The 23,147-nt window shown below is 38.8% G+C and overlaps 1 protein-coding gene across 6 annotated transcripts in view; it reads right to left on the bottom strand.

Moving 5' to 3' along the window:
• p120ctn (adherens junction protein p120) overlaps positions 1 to 23,147 on the bottom strand; it is a 180,313-nt gene that overhangs the window by 40,319 nt on the left and 116,847 nt on the right. For 3 of the 6 annotated variants that reach the window (XM_036821592.3, XM_036821590.3, XM_036821591.3), the window contains one exon: positions 4,622 to 5,872. The exons of 1 other annotated variant lie outside the window; for it this stretch is intronic. In XM_036821592.3, the coding sequence (XP_036677487.1) occupies positions 4,935 to 5,872 (938 nt within the window). In that variant the 3' untranslated portion in view covers positions 4,622 to 4,934. Of the gene's footprint in view, positions 1 to 4,621; positions 5,873 to 23,147 lie in introns of those variants that run through there. 2 more of the 6 variants (XM_065868440.2, XM_065868441.2) reach the window with 2 other exon arrangements.

The raw sequence follows: 23,147 nt of genomic DNA, 5'->3' as shown, positions 1-23,147 counted from the left end.
TTACGGAACTATGCAAGACTTAATGCGAAACCAAAATCTATTGATTCAAATGCTGGTTTCACAACAATCCAAATAATAACTTTCCTACGGATATCTACGTGGAACGCTAACGGCGTTTCGCAGCATAACCTTGAGTTAGCTCAATTTCTACTCGTCAATCAAAACGACATAATAGCTTCTTTCAGAAGCACACCTTACAAACAAATACTATTTGCAACTACGAGGATATTCGTTCTACGGAATAAATTATCCAGATGGTAAAGCACATGGTGGTACTGGAATTCTAATCAGAACCCGTATTAAGCATCACTATCATAACAAATTTGCAACTAAATACTGGCAACCACAACTGGCAACTTACACTAGCCCCCCTCGCTTCACTATAGCTGAAGATGAGTATTTGCAGTTTTTCAACTCACTAGGAGACCACTTCATAGCAGCAGGAGACTACAATGAAAAGCAAACACACTTGAGAGAGGAAAGCAGCTCTATAATGCATTTATCAAAGCCAAGAACAAGCTCGACTATGTTTCTTCTGGCACACCAACATACTGGCCGGTAGACCCAAAGAAAGTTCCCGATTTAATAGACTTTGCGATTACCAAAAATATTCCTAAAAAATCTGATAAGCGCCGAATGCCTTTCGGATCTTTCATCTGATCACTCGTCTGTCCTGTTTATTCTACTCAGACATCCAGGAACATTGGAAAAATCATTAAAATTGACCTCACAGAAAACCAATTGGGTTAAGTACAGAAAATATATTAGCACACACATTGAGCTAAGTCCTTTGTTAATTCACTGGAGTCTGTACTCGTCTCTGCAGCTCGAGCTTCAACACCTCAAACTATAAATACGCAATGCAATCAAAAGAAGACAAATCTACAAATCGAACAGCTCGTCCTCGAATAGCGACGCTTACGTCGAGAGTGGCAATTCCAAGGATCGCCATCTGCTAAGCAAAGCTTAAGACATACCTCTCGTCAAATTACCTAAGCTCTACAGCAAGGAGAAGCATATGTCCACCGCCACTACATAGAGCAATTGTCAACTTCTAGTAAAAAACACTTACTATGGAGAGCTCACCCAACTCTGAGCTCACCGAAAGAAACCGTGATGCCTATTAGAAATCCCACAGGCGGCTGGGCGCGCAGCGATGCAGACAGAGCCAGCACGTTTGCCAACCACCTTAAAAATGTCTTCCAACCAAATCCTGTCACTAGTGCGTTTACTTTGCCGACTTTACCATATGAGCCTCAGCTTCAACATGAGCCAATTGATTTTCGCCCAAACGAAATCGTTAACATCATCAAAAATCAGCTGAATCCGAAAAAATCCCCGGGCTGCGACCCATAACTCTCAAACTGATCATTGAGCTCCCATACTGCGCCGTTTGCATTTACACCCAGCTTTTCAATGCCATCGCAAAACTTGGCCACTATCCAGTGAGATGGGAAAAGTCAATGATAATAGTGATAGCAAAGCCGGGAAAAGACTACACAATCCCGACGTCGTATAGACGTATAAGCCTACTTTAATGCTTATCTAAACTCTTTGAAAAATGCGTATTAACTCGGATAAACGCATACCTAAGACTCCAAAAAGGAATCCCGTCACATCAATTTGGGTTCCGTGAAAAGCACGGAACAATTGAGCAGGACAACCGGATAACATCTGAAATTCGGAACGCGTTCGAAAAACGAGAGTACTGTTCTGCCATATTTTTAGATGTCTCTCAAGCATTTGATAGAGTCTGGCTAGAAGGTCTAATGTACAAGATCAAGACAATGATCCCCTACAACACCCACAAGCTCCTAGAGTCTTACCTTTACGAGAGAAAATTAGTTGTGAGGTGCAACACTGCTATATCTGATGATTTCACTGTTGGAGCTGGAGTTCCTTAAGGTAGTGTGCTAGGGCCAACATTATATGTCCTCTACACAGCAGACATCCCGACAAGCACACGACTAACAACATCTACGTTTGCTGATGATACAGCTTTTCTTAGCCGCTTAAAAAGCCCGATGCAAGCCACTGCGCAGCTAGCTCTTCATCTGGTCGGTGTTGAAAATTGGCTATCAGATTGGCGAATTAAAGTGAACGAACACCCTGAACAGGCAAAACTGCCCGCCGCTTACGTTAAACAACACTCTACTCCCACAAGCAAACGAAGTGACAAATCTAGGAGTACACCTCGACAGAAGACTCACATGGCGCCGGCACATTGAAGCCACAAGAACACACCTAAAGCTAAAAGCCAGCAGCCTTCATTGGCTTATCAACACTCGGTCTCCCCTTAGCCTAGAATACAAAGTCCTGCTGTATAACTCGGTACTAAAACATATGTGGATGTACGGCTCCCAGTTATGGGGGAATGCCAGCAATAGCAATATTGACATAGTCCAGCGAGTTCAGTCGAAGATCTTGAGAACAATCACCGGGACACCGTGGTACGTTCGCAACGAAAACATACATCGCGACTTAAACATTCTACCAGTCAAAGAATTGATCGCAGAACAGAAGGAAAAGTAATTTACCAAGCTATTGTTGCACCCTAACCATCTGGATGGAGAGGTCTAACAAGGTTGAGCAACTAATCACGTCTTTGTCGCAATGACTTACCCACCCAGCGACCGACTTGAGGGACGGTCAACCAGAATGCAGTTTTAGTATACTGTTAGTTAAATTTTAATGTTAAGATTCGTCAACTTACTGGAAGTCTCAAAATGAAGAGAAGATTCAAAAAATAAAAGCAAAGTTCATAAAAAAAAATAAAAAAATGAGAGTTTATGCAAGACAATCCCCCAAAGCATAAAGCAAAAATTTTACAGAAATGGTTTAGGGACCAAAAAGGACCTGGATTGGACTGTCCAGCTCAATCGCCGGATATAAATCCGAATGAGCATTTATGGGGACACCTAAAACGTCAAATTGGAAACTTCAAACCCCCAAATAAGGAAGCATTGTGCCAGAAAGTTCAAAGGGAGTGGTACGCTAAAATAGTATTTATGAAGTTTCAACGTTTTGTTTCTAACATTTTTTCCAGGGTAAAAAATGAAAATTAATTCTTATTCGTACATACTTAAGTATATGTTAAAAAAATATATATGAGATATATTTACTTTGTTTTTTATGAAAATAAAAAAAAACTATGAAAGCGAGTAAGCCGTTTGGTCAGCCCAACGGCACACAATAAATGCTCCTTACAAACAAACGTTACATCCGTAATATAATTATTAATATGTATCCGTAAAATGATTAATCCGTAAATAATTAAAAATTAATTAATAATTATTTTTTAATAAAAAATAATTAAAAATTAATTAATAATTATTTATTAATTGTTAATTTAATAATTATTTTATTGGTCCACGATAAAATATTTCCAGTCAAAAGATTTCCTAAAAATTGTGATCTATACTCGTAAAACCTTCTCCAAACACTGCAGTGTGACCGTATATTTTCAAGAATTCAAATTGGTTCCTAAATTACAAATTGGTACTCTAAATTCAAAAGCTAGTAGCGAAGCATATTCCATTGTTTCGAAATTCCCACTCACCGAAAACAAGCGATTGCAGATGAACAGCCACCTACCAAAGCTCACGCTATCATTTTGGGAGCAATCCATCCAAAATATTGCCGAAATTCCTACGTGCTTGATTTCTCTTTGACTGAGCCCCATCAACTCCCTTAACGCCTTCGATAGCTTCCGATCTGGCAATTCCCACCACGTCCAGTCCGAAGACACAAATAAAATGGCAGAAAATAAATTCGTTGTTCACGACAAAAGGGCGTCTAATTTCTGGAGGCAGTGTTAAGCGGCAGTTTTCTCCAGATGTCCACATCTCCCTTGCTCGCACTGCCCTAATAAAACAACCACGCACGTCGCGCAACATCACAAAAGTACTGCCGTGTTTTTCATACTAGTTTCCTTGGGACCCTAAAATTTCAACGATAAAGCTACCACCGCCGCCCCAACATCTTTCATATTTATTGTTTAATAATGTCTGCCTAGGCCTAATTTTTTAAAACCAATACCAACAGATGACGAGCATAGAACGCTGAGAATCGTGTACGCCATCAACGGAATGATAGGTTTAGGCTGGGATCCAGATACCTAGACTACGTGGCTAGTATTTACTTTAGATTTATTTCACAATTTTTCTACTTTCCGTATGCTCACAATGTTTTCGCTTAGCTTAGCCTTAGACAGGTTCTCTCTCTGTCGAAAAGTTTTGATGTGTTGCAGCCCATTTCTGGGATACACATTTAATATTTTCCTCTGTAGGACTTAAGATAGGGTTGTTTCTGCTTATAAAAATTTAAAGACAAAATAAAACCAGCAACAGTTTCTGCATAGAGCGAATATGTTATGTTTACAGTCCGCGGAACTTTCCGCACTTGTTTTTAAATGTTATATGTAAGGTTTCCGCAATAGATGGACCCCACCTTCCACATCAACCGCGCTCGCATACTTTTTTATACTTTGAGTAGTTTCGTTAGTACCGACTCCGAGTTCAAACGAGGTAACCACTTGAGTCCCACGTCGCCGACGTAAGCTATGAGACATAACGCAACCAGAACTTTAATATTTCTATCCAAAAAATAAACCATTGTTAACTATACTTGGATATATCTTAGTTTATTTATAAATTTATCAGATTAGTGTTCTAAATATTTAAATAATATGATATTTTACAATTAAGTTGGGTAAATGCGGTAAAATCTATTTTGCTTTGGGAATATAAAAACGGGGGTGGAGCAGAAATATCGTCGGACGGAACTTGATGCAATTCTAACGTAAATTAATACAAATATCATGCCAAAACCGGTCGATGAGATTTTTGAGCCAACCCCGTTAATAAGCTTTTTTTAATATATTAAATACTCTTCATGTAGTTAATAATCATATAATAATGAAGAAATCCAACATTTTATAATTGTTTTCTAACCATTTCCGAAAGCAAGGCAGATTCATTACTTGACATGACCGAATTAGAATCCTTAGCCCCAAATGAACTGCTTGTTGGGCGCTGAATAGTCCTGTCTTCATAGCGAGTACGTCCCTGTGAAGCCATGGGTCTATTGAGGGTATTGTTTGCATTATTTGGTGAACTTGGCGGAGTGTTATGTGCAGCAAAAAGTTTGCTAATAAAATCTTGCTCTTTCCAACCGTTTTTCTTATAAGCGTCACGTAATTCGTTATGTTGCCACATGGAGTATAAAACTTGACTAGCAAATTTCAATACACAAGAAGTATATTTTTCTTTTCGTCTTGTTATATTCATAAGTCGATCAACCCCGCCTGAATCTAACAGGGACCGTGAAAACTCTGGATTTTTCTTTAAAACCTCATTAATTGTAGCCAAAACAGCTGTTATTGTATCATCTGACGTGTTCTGGTCATGTTGTATATTTCCAGATGGAAGTTTTTGAACTAAGTCTCGCATTGCGTACTTTCCAATAAGTTCTTTGTTGCGTTGATCAATAGCTAAATTGCGCAGGGCTGTGGCAACTGCACATACTACACGATCCACTTCCATTCTAAGGAGCTCTACAAGAATCGGTAGACCTTTCTCTTTGCGTACTGTTGCGCGAATATCAATACTGGGTTGCCAGTAACATGCAGATAAATTTTGAATTGCGCCTGCAGCGGCTTCTAGGGTTTCTGGATTAGAACAACTTTGCAATAATGACAAATAGTATTGAACTACTTCAGGCTGCCATAATTGTTCATACCCCTTATTTACTTGGTTACGTGTTGCCGAACTTTTAGAATACTCTGTAGAAATATGGTACTCGTGTAACGCCTCGGAATTACTAGAACCCTCTTTCTTTTTTTTGCTTGTTCCAAAACAGCCCAAGTTTTCTCCTGAAAATAAAAAAAGGTTTGACAAATACATTAGTTAGAACAAGAAGACACACTATAGTCGTCGAGTGCCTCGACTATCAGATACCCGTTACTCTAAAATAAAATTCCAGGGCCTTCGATTAGCACACACCAACCATCCCAGAGACTGGGGACCCAGTGGTCGGTAAAAATACTAGTGACTTTGTCAAAGCCTGATTAACATAATTAGTACGACTCTCAGCATGTAGTTAGGTATTAAATAATAAAATCTATTTAAATCCAAATTTCGTAGCTTTTATAGTTTTTGAGACCTCAGCGTTCATACGGACAGAAGGACATCGTTAGATCGACTTGACTAGTGATCCTGATAAAGAATAAACATAGAATTGCATGTTTAAATTATGTATTAGTTACCAAAAACAAGATTTTAAAAATGTTCATTCCAAATAAATAAAATATTTTTAATTTACCTTTAAAACTGTTGTCCCTTCCAACTTTTACATTAGTCTGAAAATAACAGTTATATTCTGACTGAAAAACAAAAGTATTTTGGTAGCTTTTATTCAATGACTTATAATTAAAATTATAAAAATAACTACTATTTTTAGACTAAAAAAATAAAAATTTAATGTAATATCTGTTATTCAAAGTCTTTTACTGAAAAAGTCAATAAATAATAGTTATTTAACGACCAAAAATATAAAGGTCTAAAATATCAGTTGACAACGGGAATGACACACAGATCTCGTCTGTTGGAATTCCGTTGGTTTTTCTTGTTGTAAAGCATTTTCGGAGTCATGTGTATGGGAATTCATGGATGACTTTAAATGGTCAGCACTAACAAATTTGTTTCAACGGTCAATAGTGGTTCCTCTTCTTTCAAAGAATCATGGCATGTTTACGAAATCATAGATGGTTTAAAATGGCTAGTACTACTACTACCAGTACTTGCTCTGAAGAATTCACGGTCGCATTGAGTCGAAGAATTTGCGTGCAAGTACAAAACGCAACATTAAGAAAATAAATAAATAAGTTTAAACATAAAAATTGACAGTTATTTAGACATTTATTTTTTCAGTCTAAAAAATTGTTATTTTTGACTTTTATTTTTTAGTCAAAAAATAACTGTTATTAAAAGCAATTAACTTTTTTGGAAAAGGTCATGAAGTTACCGGTATTTTCTGACTTTTATATAAAAGTTTTTGTTCTTCTTTTTACTTCATGACCATATCCAAAAGTTAAACCATTTTAGGTCATTGGGGGATTGAATAGGCCAAATAAAATATGTTTTATGAATCCATTCCATATGAATTATCATATAATTATTGTAATTACTTTTTAGTTTTCTAAAAATCGGACAGCTCTGTACACACAATGCTCCCACGGGTACTTCAGTGTGCGGAAACTAGCTGCCTTTCTGGATTTTGTCTATGTTATATGCTTATACTTAAATCATTGCTCAATTAGTTGTGCTGAACTGGTAAAAGTGACCATTATTTGTTGTCGTCGGCGTACGATTAGGTATGTGTAGCAGTTTTTCCGCTTAAGTGACGCGTTTTTTAAAGGTGGTAGAACTAAAGTTTCTGAAATTGACCCGTCCAAGACCTTAAAATAGAGTTTGGAAGCGCCAAACAACATTCAGGCCCACGCAACGTTAGTTAGTTTTGTTGAGTTATACCATATTATGTAAAGTTGAGAAATCTCAAGGGCTATTTAGCTTAAAGTTTAAACAGAAACAACAAACAACAGTTTTTTGGGTATAACTTTCGAATAAGAGCTTAACAAATGAGGTGGCTGTCATGAAATCGAAAGGCCCCCACAACTCAAATTTTTAATTTTTTTTAACTGCTCTTTTTATCAAACCAATTGATTTTCTTAAAGACCATGTCTTTAATCCTTTAATGTTTTACGATACCTTTCGATCAGAGTAATACTCGCTAATCAAAGCAGATTTTCAATTCTGTTGCTATATATATAGTAGTCAGCTTCGCACACTCTCTTGGAACGCTGCGTCACTACGTGGACTGCCGACCACAGTGATATAATTTATTGAAATTTAGGAACCAAAAAAATGGACTACATTTTCCTGATCAAAATATTGGCTCACTTGTATTGTAAAAACCTATTTCTTTAGAACTTATTCGAAGAGGACCTCTCAGGAGCTAGCTACAATAAAATCTACCAAAATTACCATTATTTATAAAGTTTTTTTTATATTACCTCATAACAACATTACTTAACAACATTATTTATATTACCTCTTAAAGTAGGACCCTTAACAAAAAATATTTCACAGAAATGTTCCACCTCTTATGATCAGTTATTATCGATTTTTGAGTTAAGTTGGTATTATACGAGACAAAGTGAAAAGGTTTCTATTGTAACAGACATTTTAAAATTGGCACTTTATTAATTGGTCCGAGTTGCCTAACTTTGACATTTCAGAGTTTTGATTTTTTCTATGTAAGAACCGTACGACCGATACAGGATAGAATAGTTGCAAGATTTTGAGGTACTAAGAAATATTAAAATCTAAGTTTTGACTTTAAGTTTAAATTTTTTATTTGCATGAAGAAACAATACATTAATTTTATTATTATGCTGAATTTTAATGCGGCTGTAAGAGGGCACAATGTCCTTGAGTGGAGCCAAGCCTCTATACGAATCACAATTGTCGACAGCTCTTGAGAAGTTATGCGAATATTTTCAACCCCTAGTGACAGATGGTATTTGTCAGAGTTGAAGGGCCACTCAACTTTCATGCCTTCTCGGGTTGCTTTAGTTTTGATTATGAAGTTTCCCACAATTTCGACGCAGGTCGCCCAAAAGGGGCGACATGGGGGGTTTATTGAGGGCTTGGGCAGATTATCTATGAGTGGCACATATCTTTAAAGGTCTCATCACGCGACCGCTCGCTCTTTAAAATCTAGAATTGTAAACTTATCTGCACTAACGTCAGCCAATCCTGGATGATTAGATCTGTAAAGGGATGCGATGACGGGATGGATATTAGTCTCTGATTATCTTTCGTTGGATTAAATCGTGTGTTCGCTTCTTTCGGTTCTTCCGCTCCATCCACTAAACGTACTCGCAACAATGCAAGAGCTGCCAGCGAGCGCATCTCGGACGTAAATTCGCCACATCTGCTGAAGCTCGTGAAGGCCCGCTTGGAGGAACAGACCTAGAAAATTAAGTCGGCGTTTGGGAAGCTGAACAACGCATGCTAAGCAGTCTTATGGACCGCTTGGACATAGTTTCGGGGGAAGTGAAGCAGATGGAAGCTCGTGTCGTGACACTGAAGGGCGAGGTTTCCGATCTTCGCTCCATGAGTAAACAACTGGGTAACTGGAAGAGATGTTGGATAGAGAGGTGGCGAACCTACAAGCAACGGTTGTGAGGTTGGGTGCACTGGAAGCCAGACTGGCAGCGCAATGCAGGGATAACTGAGAGATCATGGTGTCCCTTTGGTCGAAGGTCTTTGGGAAGATCTCAGAACGCTTTTCCACAAGCTATGCTTTAATCATCAGCTGACTCCACTACCAAGTGTTTCTGATATCTATCGAGCACGAAAATCACAACATTCACACATGTGGATCCAGTAATAATTGCTAAATTGATAAACGCGCGCAAAAAAATCAAGCTGTTTTGTCAAATTGGAATGTACCAGCGCGAGCACGAAGCCATGCGTTTACTCGACGCGGCTCTGTGCATGTACGCTGAACTTGCAGAGAGGGTGTCTATTGCATCAAGAGTATGGAGGAGCTTTCTCCTAAGCGATATAATTATGAAAATAATTTACTGTTAGAAACTTGTCATTTACGTTTTGAATATGGAGATTGCGCCCCTAATAATCTATGATAACATCAATACATGATTCGGATGTTTGTTCCATAGCTAGTGCAATGTTAAAAGCAGTGAGTATATATAAAAATGGTCTCAAAATCATTCATATAAATGGAGAAAGTCTGTTAAAGAAGATTGACGAGCTAAGATTCCGTTTTACTTATTCTAATGACGGTCAGTCATTATCATCAGATCATCAGTCTGATGTGATCTGTGTGTCCGAGGCGTGGTGCGTACGGGATTTATGTGATTTCTATATTGCTTGTAATGGCTTTAATGTGTTCCGCTTGTATTGGGCATGCAGGAGGTGTTGCTATATACAGCTGCGGCAACAAAAATAGCACCAGTGTGTAGGCAATTCTTCTTTGTGCTACAGAATGGTAGTTTTTTGCAATATTTTTATTCTGTTTGTAAGGGTAAGTAGGGTTACATATCTATTAACTAAAATAAAGGTGGTTACACTCACAATGCGGATGCTTTTTTAAATTTCTATACATTTATTAAAAAAGTAGCAAAGTTATGCGGCAACAAAAATAGCACCACTTAAAGAAAAGGCTTAAAAAACTTAAAAATAATGCGATTTGAAATTTTTGTTGATTAAAATGTATGATTTCATACATCTTAAGGTAAAAAATATTGTTCTAAAGCTTGGACTGCAACAACAACAACAACAACGACCGACCTTGACGTCACTAGACATCAGAATCTTCCCTTGGCAAAATTGTTGTCTGGCTCTTTCAAAATAGCTCAAGGGCAGTTTTTTTTCTTCGGTTTTGCATTAAAAACATAGTTCTTTAACATTTCTGCAAAGATTTTCGATGTGTTTTAGTTCTGGGGCTTGTAAGGTCCCCGTTATACCATTCAGCTTAAAGGTTTTAAAACTTTGGACGACTTTCTGACTGATTTTTTTGGTTTATAACCGTGGTAAAGCTTCCAAAATAAATTAATTTTGTATAACGAATAAAATTGCATAACAATTTCTGAGCTATCAAGGTGAACATGTTGATCCTGTATGGGTTTACATTATGATATGGTACCAACATTATAGTACGATAATATGCCCATACCATGATACTGGCTTCACCATTTTTATTCTTTGCAAATGTGAATTGGGGACTCAATTTTGGATATGTAGGTTATCTGATGTGAATTTAAAGTCTTTTTCATCTAAACATGAGCAATTTTCAGCCGCCAGACCATATAAGAGTTTCCCTTTTATTGTGGGCCTTATTTAAGACTAGTCCTTCAAATTCACCCATGCTCTGCAGTCTAGGGAGATTTTTTTGGACGTCAAGCGCATAATTTTTGTTTATGTACATTATATCCAACTTTTTATGTACTTACAAATATTAAAAAAAAAAGCGACTTGATAGGCGCCTAAAATGGGACCTACTTGCATTTATTCACATGACTTTTTAACAGTTATGGGGTCATTGCGGCTTTCGTACAGCGTGCTATTCTTTTGTGTTCTTGTTTTAGGTAACTACTAATCATTATTTTAAAGAATTCTACGATTCAACTTAACTTATCTTTTGCATTGCCTTTATAAATTAGCTTTTTAAATGTCCTTCTATCTGTATCATTACAGCGCGCTAAATGACTCATTGGGAACACTATTTTATTCATTTTTTTTACCAATTCACTTTGTAGTACTTATTCTTAATACAACAAAACGAAAAACAGCCAACAAATCTGAGCAAATGAAGTTTTATACCCAAAAACCGTTAATAGTGCTATTTTTGTTGCCGCATAATTATGCTACTTTTTTCATAAATGTATCGAAGTCTTAAAAACCATCCGCATTACGCCCACAACCACTTTTAATTTAGTTAAAGGATATGTAACCCTACTTACCCTTACACACAGAAGAAAAATATTGCAAAAAATGACCATATTGTAGCACAAAGAAAAATTGCCCACACTTTGGTGTTATTTTTGTTGCCGCAACTGTATGTGACTGCGAAGCTGATATGTAAGGTGGTACTTAAACAACCAAGTAAAAATACTTTCGCCTAGAAATGGGCAATATATCCATATTCAATGGAACACATCCACATCATATTGGCAGGCGATTTCAATAGCAACTTATTGTCAGAAATTTGTCTTGTGGATACCTTTAAATCACAAGGTCTGTATTCCATTAACGAAACGATCTCCACGCACTATAGCAGCAACTGTCGTACACTACTTGACTTACTTTTTATTAATGCCCCTAGCAAAATAATACATTATGACCAGGTTTCCATACCAGATTTCTCTAGACTTGACTTAATGTTTTTAACGTACTGTTGGGACGGGGGGTGGCTTGATCGCTTATTGTAGGAAATTCCAGTGAAACTGGTACGAAAAATCTTTGCAGAAATATGATCGAAAACACGGTAGATCTTTGGAGGTATACGCGACGAGCGTGTTTATTTTGACGGTTGGAAATGCGAACTCATTAAGCCTAGCTTAACTAAAACGCTTTAGAGCGGAGCGGTGACTTAAAGGAGAGATAGAGAGGAAGAGGGAGAGAGGAGGGCAGTGCGATTGAGCCAGATGTAGACATATGGAGAAAACTGTCCCTCGGCACTGCCTCCAGAAACTAAACGTCCTTTTGGCGTGAACAGGTTTGTGCCCTTGAGAACCAAAGTAAAATGGAGTGAATTAAAATATGTAACCCGTCAGCGAGATGTTGGTTACCTCCAGTGGGAGCGATACAAAATGGAAGAATTTCGTATGCAGTACAGTGGCTAGGTTAAAGGTAAACAAAAAGCCAAAATCAGCAAAGAGAGTACACAATTTAATAACTGTGTTTCATCAAAAAACCGCTGTATTATGCTAAAAAGGTTAGGCAATGGAAAATATTAGCAGCATTTGGATCAACTTATAATATTGAATACTCAACCCCTCTGTAATAATAGTTTTAGCTTTATGTGTATAAACCAAAGTGATGTCCTAAAATAGGTTAAGCTTTTGCTCGGCTTTAGCACGGCTATATCTTTGTCTTTATTTCCGACAATATGAAAAACACCAAAGCTCTTGCCGAACATGCCGAACAATGACTATAGACCTATATCAATTTTACCTTTCTTCTCAAGTCCTTGAAAACCTTGTGTCCTTTCAGATTCAACTTCACTTGAATAATAATTCTCTACTCTACGAAGAACAATCTGCATTTTGTACGAAAAGGAGATTTATAACTGCCATCACAAATATAGTTGAGGATATAAGACAGAAACTGGACAGGAACTGCATAACATTTTTAACTCTTCTTGACCACAGTAAGACCTTTGATTCGATGAATCATTATATTCTTTGAAACCAAGCTCATTAGGTCGCACTTAAGAGACGCAAGCTTTCTCTCTTCGGAATTTATCCAGGGGAGTGCTAGGCCCTTTATTGTTTTCCATATATGTCAATAACATTCCTAGTATCTTGTCTCACTATGAAGTACATTTATGTGTACAAATTTATGTTAGTAGACCCGTAAATGAAATACATGCCTGTATCAGTATAACTAATAGTATGTTGTCTCTAGTTGACTAATGGGCCAAGGAAAATGGCTTGGGTATAAATCCAAAAAGTACAAATGCGTAGTAGTTGGTAAAAAGCAATTTGAACAAATGCACTCCAAAAGTTATGAAGTTAATGCAGTTAATCTTGAAATAACACTTAACAATACTTGACCTTAACTTAACCTCGTGGATCTATCTTAGAACTATAATATTCTTTTATAAAATAGTGACAACTACAGAATCAACTTATTTTTCAAGCAAACTTACTCCAGCAACATGCCAAAGACCCAAAAGTGATATGTGCCCTCGACTCAAAACGCTTTGCTCGAGAAGGAAATTTTTCATTAATGGTATTAGGTTATGGAACCATCTTCCGCATCAATACAAAACAATAAGGATCGCAACTCAATTTCATAATAAAATTAACGATCTTTAAATACAGTAAAAACAAAACAAAAATTATTGTAGTAACTAAGAAATTATGAAATTATTGTGAATTATTAACTGAAAAACATTTAGGGTATTCAATTGCGTTGCAAAAGTGTAAAATTTGTAAGTTTGACAGACGAGAATTGTGAATGACCTCTATTTTAAAATATCGTTGCAGGAAATTGACGTAAGATAACTTTTAAATTTTTGTATTGCTCCAACATATGATCTAGGACTTTATTAACTTCACTCTCAGACCATCGCTTAGTTTCGACCTCCCTGGCTCGCTTTCTTGAGGGTTTTTCTTCCAAATTCCTACCCATTTTAACCCCCTATTTCTACACAAGTACAACAAATTTATATACATAGGCTGGGGTGTTGTAGGCCTTGAAAACTATTTTGTATGGAAATTGTTGTTGGAACTGCTTACACTTTTACACTTTTCAAACGTTTGCAACGCAATTGAATATCCTAATTGTTTAAGTAATTTAAGAACAAATCTAACTTCATAACTTTTATTTAAACCCAATGTGACTTAGCGCTGGGCTATCAAATAAATATATAAATAAATAACTAGTTGGTCAAGTCCCTAGCTGCGATCAACTCGTAGTAGTGGCGAGCATTACATTTTTGCAATCAGAAAATTTGAGTCGGTGTGTGCATTTGTTGCAAGCTCTATGCCGCTCTAAGCGTACTCTCCGGAATTGTGCGTGCTTCCCCATCAAATCAACAAAAGCAGCTGCATGCTTCGTTGTCTCTTTTGTCTGACTTTTGTTTCTTCATGCTCTCAGCTCGCTCTCCAGAGTTGTGCGTTCATCGCCATCAAACCAACAACAACGCCAGCTGAAGTCGTTGCTGTCTGCATTGTGAAAAGGTCGTCGAACGCACTCGAGAAAAGCGCTGTCAATATAGTCCATCGGCCTCACAATGCAACAACACACAAATTGGCTTGAGCTTTTCATGTTCGCTTAGTGCAATATTCATGTTTTTAGTATCATTAGTCTGTCAGCGTTCCTTTCATTGATGCAGCAACTACAATTTCTATTTTCTCTGAATGCTTTGTGCTTAGCTTAGCCACATCTCAATGTTAACTAAAAAAAACTGCGCTAGAGGAGGTGGCGTAATGGTTGCTGTTTGTTACAGTCTGAGTTGCTTAACAATTGATCTTCTTGAATTGAAGATTCCTTCCTTGATCAAGTCTCAGGATCCAGACTAGTATTCGTTTCTGCCAAGCAATGTTCATCAACCACACAATATACTTGTTATCGATGATATTTATACCCGTTACTCGTAGAGTAAAAGGGTATACTAGATTCGTCGGAAAGTATGCAACAGGCAGAAAGAAGCGTTTCCGACCCCATAAAGTATATATATTAAATAATATTAATAAGCCTGTGACGCCCACAATTTTCAAGCTAGATAAAAAATGTTAGCTGGTCTCGTCAATACCTATCGATTGATCCAAAAAAATTTGCCACGCCCACTCTAACGCCCATAACGCTTAAATCTGTCTACCGCTGGTAGGTGGCGCATTTTAATCTCGCTTTGCTGCTTGCATATCTCCATTTAGCTGAGTAACGGGTATCTGATAGTCGAGGTACTCGACTATAGCGTTCTTCCTTGTTTTAGTATGGGATTAATACAAGTCAATAATAAAATGAATAACAAAAAATTTTAGATTTAGAATTTGTCAGCTCTGATTTTAGTTATTAGAGAATATTTACCCATTAGCAACTGCGATATCTATTATAGGCCATTTCTACGAGGTATAGATATTTAAAGTTTTGCGCTTTCAGAGCGTTCTCCTTTATTTATATTCAATGAAAATAGTTTTTTATATCGCTTCTATGATCTTATGACAGTATTTTATTTTTTTTATACATAATGCTCAAGAAAGAATTCACAGTTCATTTCAGATGCTTTGGTAAACAAATGGCTTAAGTATCTTCGAAACAAGTTCTATAAAAAGTTCTTAATCAAGCTTGATCCCGGTGATTGAAATGACACTTGCAGCACAAACGAGAATTTGAGTTTCTAAATAAATTTTTGTTAATCCAGTATATTGCAAATGTGGATATCGGACTGGAAAGCAATCCCAATTCTTGTTGGCGATTTGTTAACTTTAAGAAAAACGTTTATAGAGGAGTTAATAACTCCGCAAAAATAAGGCGAACGGTAACTGTACGAAGGCCTGCCAGTTGCTGAATACGCATTGAATTCGCGTAGAAAAGAGAGTTTGCAGTTAGAGAGTTTGGACATTACGATGAATGAGAGTTTAGAGAGTACGAGGAAAGAGAGTTTAGAGAGTACAAAGAAAGAGTTTGGACATAACGGAGCAAGATAGTTTGGAGAGAAGGAGCGGAGAGAGACGACCGAGCGAGACAGCAGGAGAAGGATCGAGAAGGCGAGAGACGAGAGAGCGCCGGCGTGTCGTAAGTGAAGTTAGTAACGGTGCATCGCCTAACTTTGGACTGTGCCGTGCGCAGGGGGCGACGTGTCCTGTCGATCTTGACGAGGAGTTAACTGATTGTGGCGCCCGACGGTTGTCTGCAAAGCGCAGTCCTTGACTACCTTGAATCCGGTATCGGAGGCGATCCATCTCAACGAGAAGACGCCCAACGGTTGTCTGAAAAGCGCAGCCGTTAGCTACCTTGACTACCGGTATCGGTGGCTTATCCCGCCGATCCTGACGTGGAGTCTATAGGTTTTAGCACCCGACGATTGTCTGGAAAGCGCAGCCTTTTGCTACATTGAGTGCGGCATCGGATGAAACTCTGACGGCTGTTACGAATATTTATGCTGGAATTGTCCAGACGTAGCATCGAAATCCTGAGAGCCCAAGATCCATTTACACAGAGCAAAGACATCGCCGCGCAGAGTCATCGCAGATCTAGTATAGCGCAGCGGGAGGACATCGACGAGCAACGACATCGTTGACGGGGACAAAAGATCCTCCGAGCAGAGCAGGACGTCGACGGCAGCACGCCGCACTCTGCTGCGTTCCTGGAGAGTTTATTGTCTCATTCAAATTCAGAAAGCCAGTAGCCAGTAGCTAGTAGCAGCCTGTAATGATTCTCAAGCCCTGAATGCGATTACCTCTTTATCGAACTTAGTATCTTTGACTGCAATAGAAGACTGTCGGGTCAGGCAGCAGCCGCCAGCATCTCCAGCATCTTCAGATCGAGAGCGTTCTCTCCGCCAATTATCTAAGGCGGGAGGTAGTCTCTCATGCGGCGATTTTTCTCACTCGAAAGGAAGCTCAGTCACTCCCCAGTACTTCCTTCCGCACCATAGTGTTTTAAAAGAGGACAGTTCAACAGCTAAGCTCAGGGTTGTTTTTGATGGATCTGCTGCTACCACCTCTGGGTATTCGTTGAATGACGTGTTGATGTCCGGCCCGGTTATCCAGCCAAAGATGCTGCACATCCTTTAAAAGTTCCGTTACCATCGAGTGGTCATTACAGAAGATATCTGCAAAATGTACCGATGTGTCAGAGTTTTCCCTGAGGACAGCTACATACTTGCAGTGAATCCTTTGGTGGAATTCCACCCAGGATGAGTTGCATGTTTTTAAGCTAGATACTGTAACTTATGGAACAAAGTCGGCTTCATTTTTGTCAGTGCGAGCGATGCATCAATTGGCCGAGGATAAGCAGTCGAAGTTTCCAAAGGTGGTCGAAAGTCTGCGTCGCGACTTTTACGTGGACGATTTAATTTCAGGAGGTGGTTCTGTAGCTGAAGCTATCAGCGTCATGCAGCAAAAATCAAGGATCCTCGCCAAGGGTCAATTTCGCTTGAGAAAGTGGTGCTCCAACGTTGCTGCAGTATTGTCTGATGTGCCGGAAGATATTCGCGAGTCGTTTCTGAGGTTTTATGACGGCAGCAACTTTACGAAATCTATGGGCCACGTATGGGATCCTGCTACTGATCCCTTGCTATTTGCATTTGATGAGCTTTAGTCAACCTCAAGTCCAAGTAATGTCCTTTCTTCAATCGCTTGGCTGTATGATCCACAAGGTCAAAGATCTTTCTTCAGAAGTCACCTGCTTTGCTGGAAGTATCGAGTGGCGCCTCTGAAGACTGTTACGGTACCGAAACTGGAATTATCAGTTGAATTGCTGGCGCGGCTTAAGTCAGAAGGAGCTACTCTAAAGGTGTACGCTGGTAAGCGTTTCTGCTGGTGCGATTCTGCAGTGGGGCTGTCCTGGACTCGAGAGGAACCCGCCCGGCTTAATGTTTTCGTCGAGTTTCGACGATCCAGAAGTTAACTAGAACAATGGAGTGGCGGCAAAATCAGCAAAGAGAGTACACAATTTAATAACTGTGTTTCATCAAAAAACCGCTGTATTATGCTAAAAAGGTTAGGCAATGGAAAATATTAGCAGCATTTGGATCAACTTATAATATTGAATACTCAACCCCTCTGTAATAATAGTTTTAGCTTTATGTGTATAAACCAAAGTGATGTCCTAAAATAGGTTAAGCTTTTGCTCGGCTTTAGCACGGCTATATCTTTGTCTTTATTTCCGACAATATGAAAAACACCAAAGCTCTTGCCGAACATGCCGAACAATGACTATAGACCTATATCAATTTTACCTTTCCTCTCAAGTCCTTGAAAACCTTGTGTCCTTTCAGATTCAACTTCACTTGAATAATAATTCTCTACTCTACGAAGAACAATCTGCATTTTGTACGAAAAGGAGATTTATAACTGCCATCACAAATATAGTTGAGGATATAAGACAGAAACTGGACAGGAACTGCATAACATTTTTAACTCTTCTTGACCACAGTAAGACCTTTGATTCGATGAATCATTATATTCTTTGAAACCAAGCTCATTAGGTCGCACTTAAGAGACGCAAGCTTTCTCTCTTCGGAATTTATCCAGGGGAGTGCTAGGCCCTTTATTGTTTTCCATATATGTCAATAACATTCCTAGTATCTTGTCTCACTATGAAGTACATTTATGTGTACAAATTTATGTTAGTAGACCCGTAAATGAAATACATGCCTGTATCAGTATAACTAATAGTATGTTGTCTCTAGTTGACTAATGGGCCAAGGAAAATGGCTTGGGTATAAATCCAAAAAGTACAAATGCGTAATAGTTGGTAAAAAGCAATTTGAACAAATGCACTCCAAAAGTTATGAAGTTAATGCAGTTAATCTTGAAATAACACTTAACAATACTTGACCTTAACTTAACCTCGTGGATCTATCTTAGAACTATAATATTCTTTTATAAAATAGTGACAACTACAGAATCAACTTATTTTTCAAGCAAACTTACTCCAGCAACATGCCAAAGACCCAAAAGTGATATGTGCCCTCGACTCAAAACGCTTTGCTCGAGAAGGAAATTTTTCATTAATGGTATTAGGTTATGGAACCATCTTCCGCATCAATACAAAACAATAAGGATCGCAACTCAATTTCATAATAAAATTAACGATCTTTAAATACAGTAAAAACAAAACAAAAATTATTGTAGTAACTAAGAAATTATGAAATTATTGTGAATTATTAACTGAAAAACATTTAGGGTATTCAATTGCGTTGCAAAAGTGTAAAATTTGTAAGTTTGACAGACGAGAATTGTGAATGACCTCTATTTTAAAATATCGTTGCAGGAAATTGACGTACATTAGAAAGATAACTTTTAAATTTTTGTATTGCTCCAACATATGATCTAGGACTTTATTAACTTCACTCTCAGACCATCGCTTAGTTTCGACCTCCCTGGCTCGCTTTCTTGAGGGTTTTTCTTCCAAATTCCTACCCATTTTAACCCCCTATTTCTACACAAGTACAACAAATTTATATACATAGGCTGGGGTGTTGTAGGCCTTGAAAACTATTTTGTATGGAAATTGTTGTTGGAACTGCTTACACTTTTACACTTTTCAAACGTTTGCAACGCAATTGAATATCCTAATTGTTTAAGTAATTTAAGAACAAATCTAACTTCATAACTTTTATTTAAACCCAATGTGACTTAGCGCTGGGCTATCAAATAAATATATAAATAAATAACTAGTTGGTCAAGTCCCTAGCTGCGATCAACTCGTAGTAGTGGCGAGCATTACATTTTTGCAATCAGAAAATTTGAGTCGGTGTGTGCATTTGTTGCAAGCTCTATGCCGCTCTCAGCGTACTCTCCGGAATTGTGCGTGCTTCCCCATCAAATCAACAAAAGCAGCTGCATGCTTCGTTGTCTCTTTTGTCTGACTTTTGTTTCTTCATGCTCTCAGCTCGCTCTCCAGAGTTGTGCGTTCATCGCCATCAAACCAACAACAACGCCAGCTGAAGTCGTTGCTGTCTGCATTGTGAAAAGGTCGTCGAACGCACTCGAGAAAAGCGCTGTCAATATAGTCCATCGGCCTCACAATGCAACAACACACAAATTGGCTTGAGCTTTTCATGTTCGCTTAGTGCAATATTCATGTTTTTAGTATCATTAGTCTGTCAGCGTTCCTTTCATTGATGCAGCAACTACAATTTCTATTTTCTCTGAATGCTTTGTGCTTAGCTTAGCCACATCTCAATGTTAACTAAAAAAAACTGCGCTAGAGGAGGTGGCGTAATGGTTGCTGTTTGTTACAGTCTGAGTTGCTTAACAATTGATCTTCTTGAATTGAAGATTCCTTCCTTGATCAAGTCTCAGGATCCAGACTAGTATTCGTTTCTGCCAAGCAATGTTCATCAACCACACAATATACTTGTTATCGATGATATTTATACCCGTTACTCGTAGAGTAAAAGGGTATACTAGATTCGTCGGAAAGTATGTAACAGGCAGAAAGAAGCGTTTCCGACCCCATAAAGTATATATATTAAATAATATTAATAAGCCTGTGACGCCCACAATTTTCAAGCTAGATAAAAAATGTTAGCTGGTCTCGTCAATACCTATCGATTGATCCAAAAAAATTTGCCACGCCCACTCTAACGCCCATAACGCTTAAATCTGTCTACCGCTGGTAGGTGGCGCATTTTAATCTCGCTTTGCTGCTTGCATATCTCCATTTAGCTGAGTAACGGGTATCTGATAGTCGAGGTACTCGACTATAGCGTTCTTCCTTGTTTTAGTATGGGATTAATACAAGTCAATAATAAAATGAATAACAAAAAATTTTAGATTTAGAATTTGTCAGCTCTGATTTTAGTTATTAGAGAATATTTACCCATTAGCAACTGCGATATCTATTATAGGCCATTTCTACGAGGTATAGATATTTAAAGTTTTGCGCTTTCAGAGCGTTCTCCTTTATTTATATTCAATGAAAATAGTTTTTTATATCGCTTCTATGATCTTATGACAGTATTTTATTTTTTTTATACATAATGCTCAAGAAAGAATTCACAGTTCATTTCAGATGCTTTGGTAAACAAATGGCTTAAGTATCTTCGAAACAAGTTCTATAAAAAGTTCTTAATCAAGCTTGATCCCGGTGATTGAAATGACACTTGCAGCACAAACGAGAATTTGAGTTTCTAAATAAATTTTTGTTAATCCAGTATATTGCAAATGTGGATATCGGACTGGAAAGCAATCCCAATTCTTGTTGGCGATTTGTTAACTTTAAGAAAAACGTTTATAGAGGAGTTAATAACTCCGCAAAAATAAGGCGAACGGTAACTGTACGAAGGCCTGCCAGTTGCTGAATACGCATTGAATTCGCGTAGAAAAGAGAGTTTGCAGTTAGAGAGTTTGGACATTACGATGAATGAGAGTTTAGAGAGTACGAGGAAAGAGAGTTTAGAGAGTACAAAGAAAGAGTTTGGACATAACGGAGCAAGATAGTTTGGAGAGAAGGAGCGGAGAGAGACGACCGAGCGAGACAGCAGGAGAAGGATCGAGAAGGCGAGAGACGAGAGAGCGCCGGCGTGTCGTAAGTGAAGTTAGTAACGGTGCATCGCCTAACTTTGGACTGTGCCGTGCGCAGGGGGCGACGTGTCCTGTCGATCTTGACGAGGAGTTAACTGATTGTGGCGCCCGACGGTTGTCTGCAAAGCGCAGTCCTTGACTACCTTGAATCCGGTATCGGAGGCGATCCATCTCAACGAGAAGACGCCCAACGGTTGTCTGAAAAGCGCAGCCGTTAGCTACCTTGACTCCCGGTATCGGTGGCTTATCCCGCCGATCCTGACGTGGAGTCTATAGGTTTTAGCACCCGACGATTGTCTGGAAAGCGCAGCCTTTTGCTACATTGAGTGCGGCATCGGATGAAACTCTGACGGCTGTTACGAATATTTATGCTGGAATTGTCCAGACGTAGCATCGAAATCCTGAGAGCCCAAGATCCATTTACACAGAGCAAAGACATCGCCGCGCAGAGTCATCGCAGATCTAGTATAGCGCAGCGGGAGGACATCGACGAGCAACGACATCGTTGACGGGGACAAAAGATCCTCCGAGCAGAGCAGGACGTCGACGGCAGCACGCCGCACTCTGCTGCGTTCCTGGAGAGTTTATTGTCTCATTCAAATTCAGAAAGCCAGTAGCCAGTAGCTAGTAGCAGCCTGTAATGATTCTCAAGCCCTGAATGCGATTACCTCTTTATCGAACTTAGTATCTTTGACTGCAATAGAAGACTGTCGGGTCAGGCAGCAGCCGCCAGCATCTCCAGCATCTTCAGATCGAGAGCGTTCTCTCCGCCAATTATCTAAGGCGGGAGGTAGTCTCTCATGCGGCGATTTTTCTCACTCGAAAGGAAGCTCAGTCACTCCCCAGTACTTCCTTCCGCACCATAGTGTTTTAAAAGAGGACAGTTCAACAGCTAAGCTCAGGGTTGTTTTTGATGGATCTGCTGCTACCACCTCTGGGTATTCGTTGAATGACGTGTTGATGTCCGGCCCGGTTATCCAGCCAAAGATGCTGCACATCCTTTAAAAGTTCCGTTACCATCGAGTGGTCATTACAGAAGATATCTGCAAAATGTACCGATGTGTCAGAGTTTTCCCTGAGGACAGCTACATACTTGCAGTGAATCCTTTGGTGGAATTCCACCCAGGATGAGTTGCATGTTTTTAAGCTAGATACTGTAACTTATGGAACAAAGTCGGCTTCATTTTTGTCAGTGCGAGCGATGCATCAATTGGCCGAGGATAAGCAGTCGAAGTTTCCAAAGGTGGTCGAAAGTCTGCGTCGCGACTTTTACGTGGACGATTTAATTTCAGGAGGTGGTTCTGTAGCTGAAGCTATCAGCGTCATGCAGCAAAAATCAAGGATCCTCGCCAAGGGTCAATTTCGCTTGAGAAAGTGGTGCTCCAACGTTGCTGCAGTATTGTCTGATGTGCCGGAAGATATTCGCGAGTCGTTTCTGAGGTTTTATGACGGCAGCAACTTTACGAAATCTATGGGCCACGTATGGGATCCTGCTACTGATCCCTTGCTATTTGCATTTGATGAGCTTTAGTCAACCTCAAGTCCAAGTAATGTCCTTTCTTCAATCGCTTGGCTGTATGATCCACAAGGTCAAAGATCTTTCTTCAGAAGTCACCTGCTTTGCTGGAAGTAT

This window comes from Drosophila suzukii (genome assembly GCF_043229965.1).
Source record: "Drosophila suzukii chromosome 2 unlocalized genomic scaffold, CBGP_Dsuzu_IsoJpt1.0 scf_2c, whole genome shotgun sequence".
NCBI classification, from domain to species: domain Eukaryota; kingdom Metazoa; phylum Arthropoda; class Insecta; order Diptera; family Drosophilidae; genus Drosophila; species Drosophila suzukii.
This window is presented reverse-complemented; position numbering and strand designations above follow the sequence as displayed.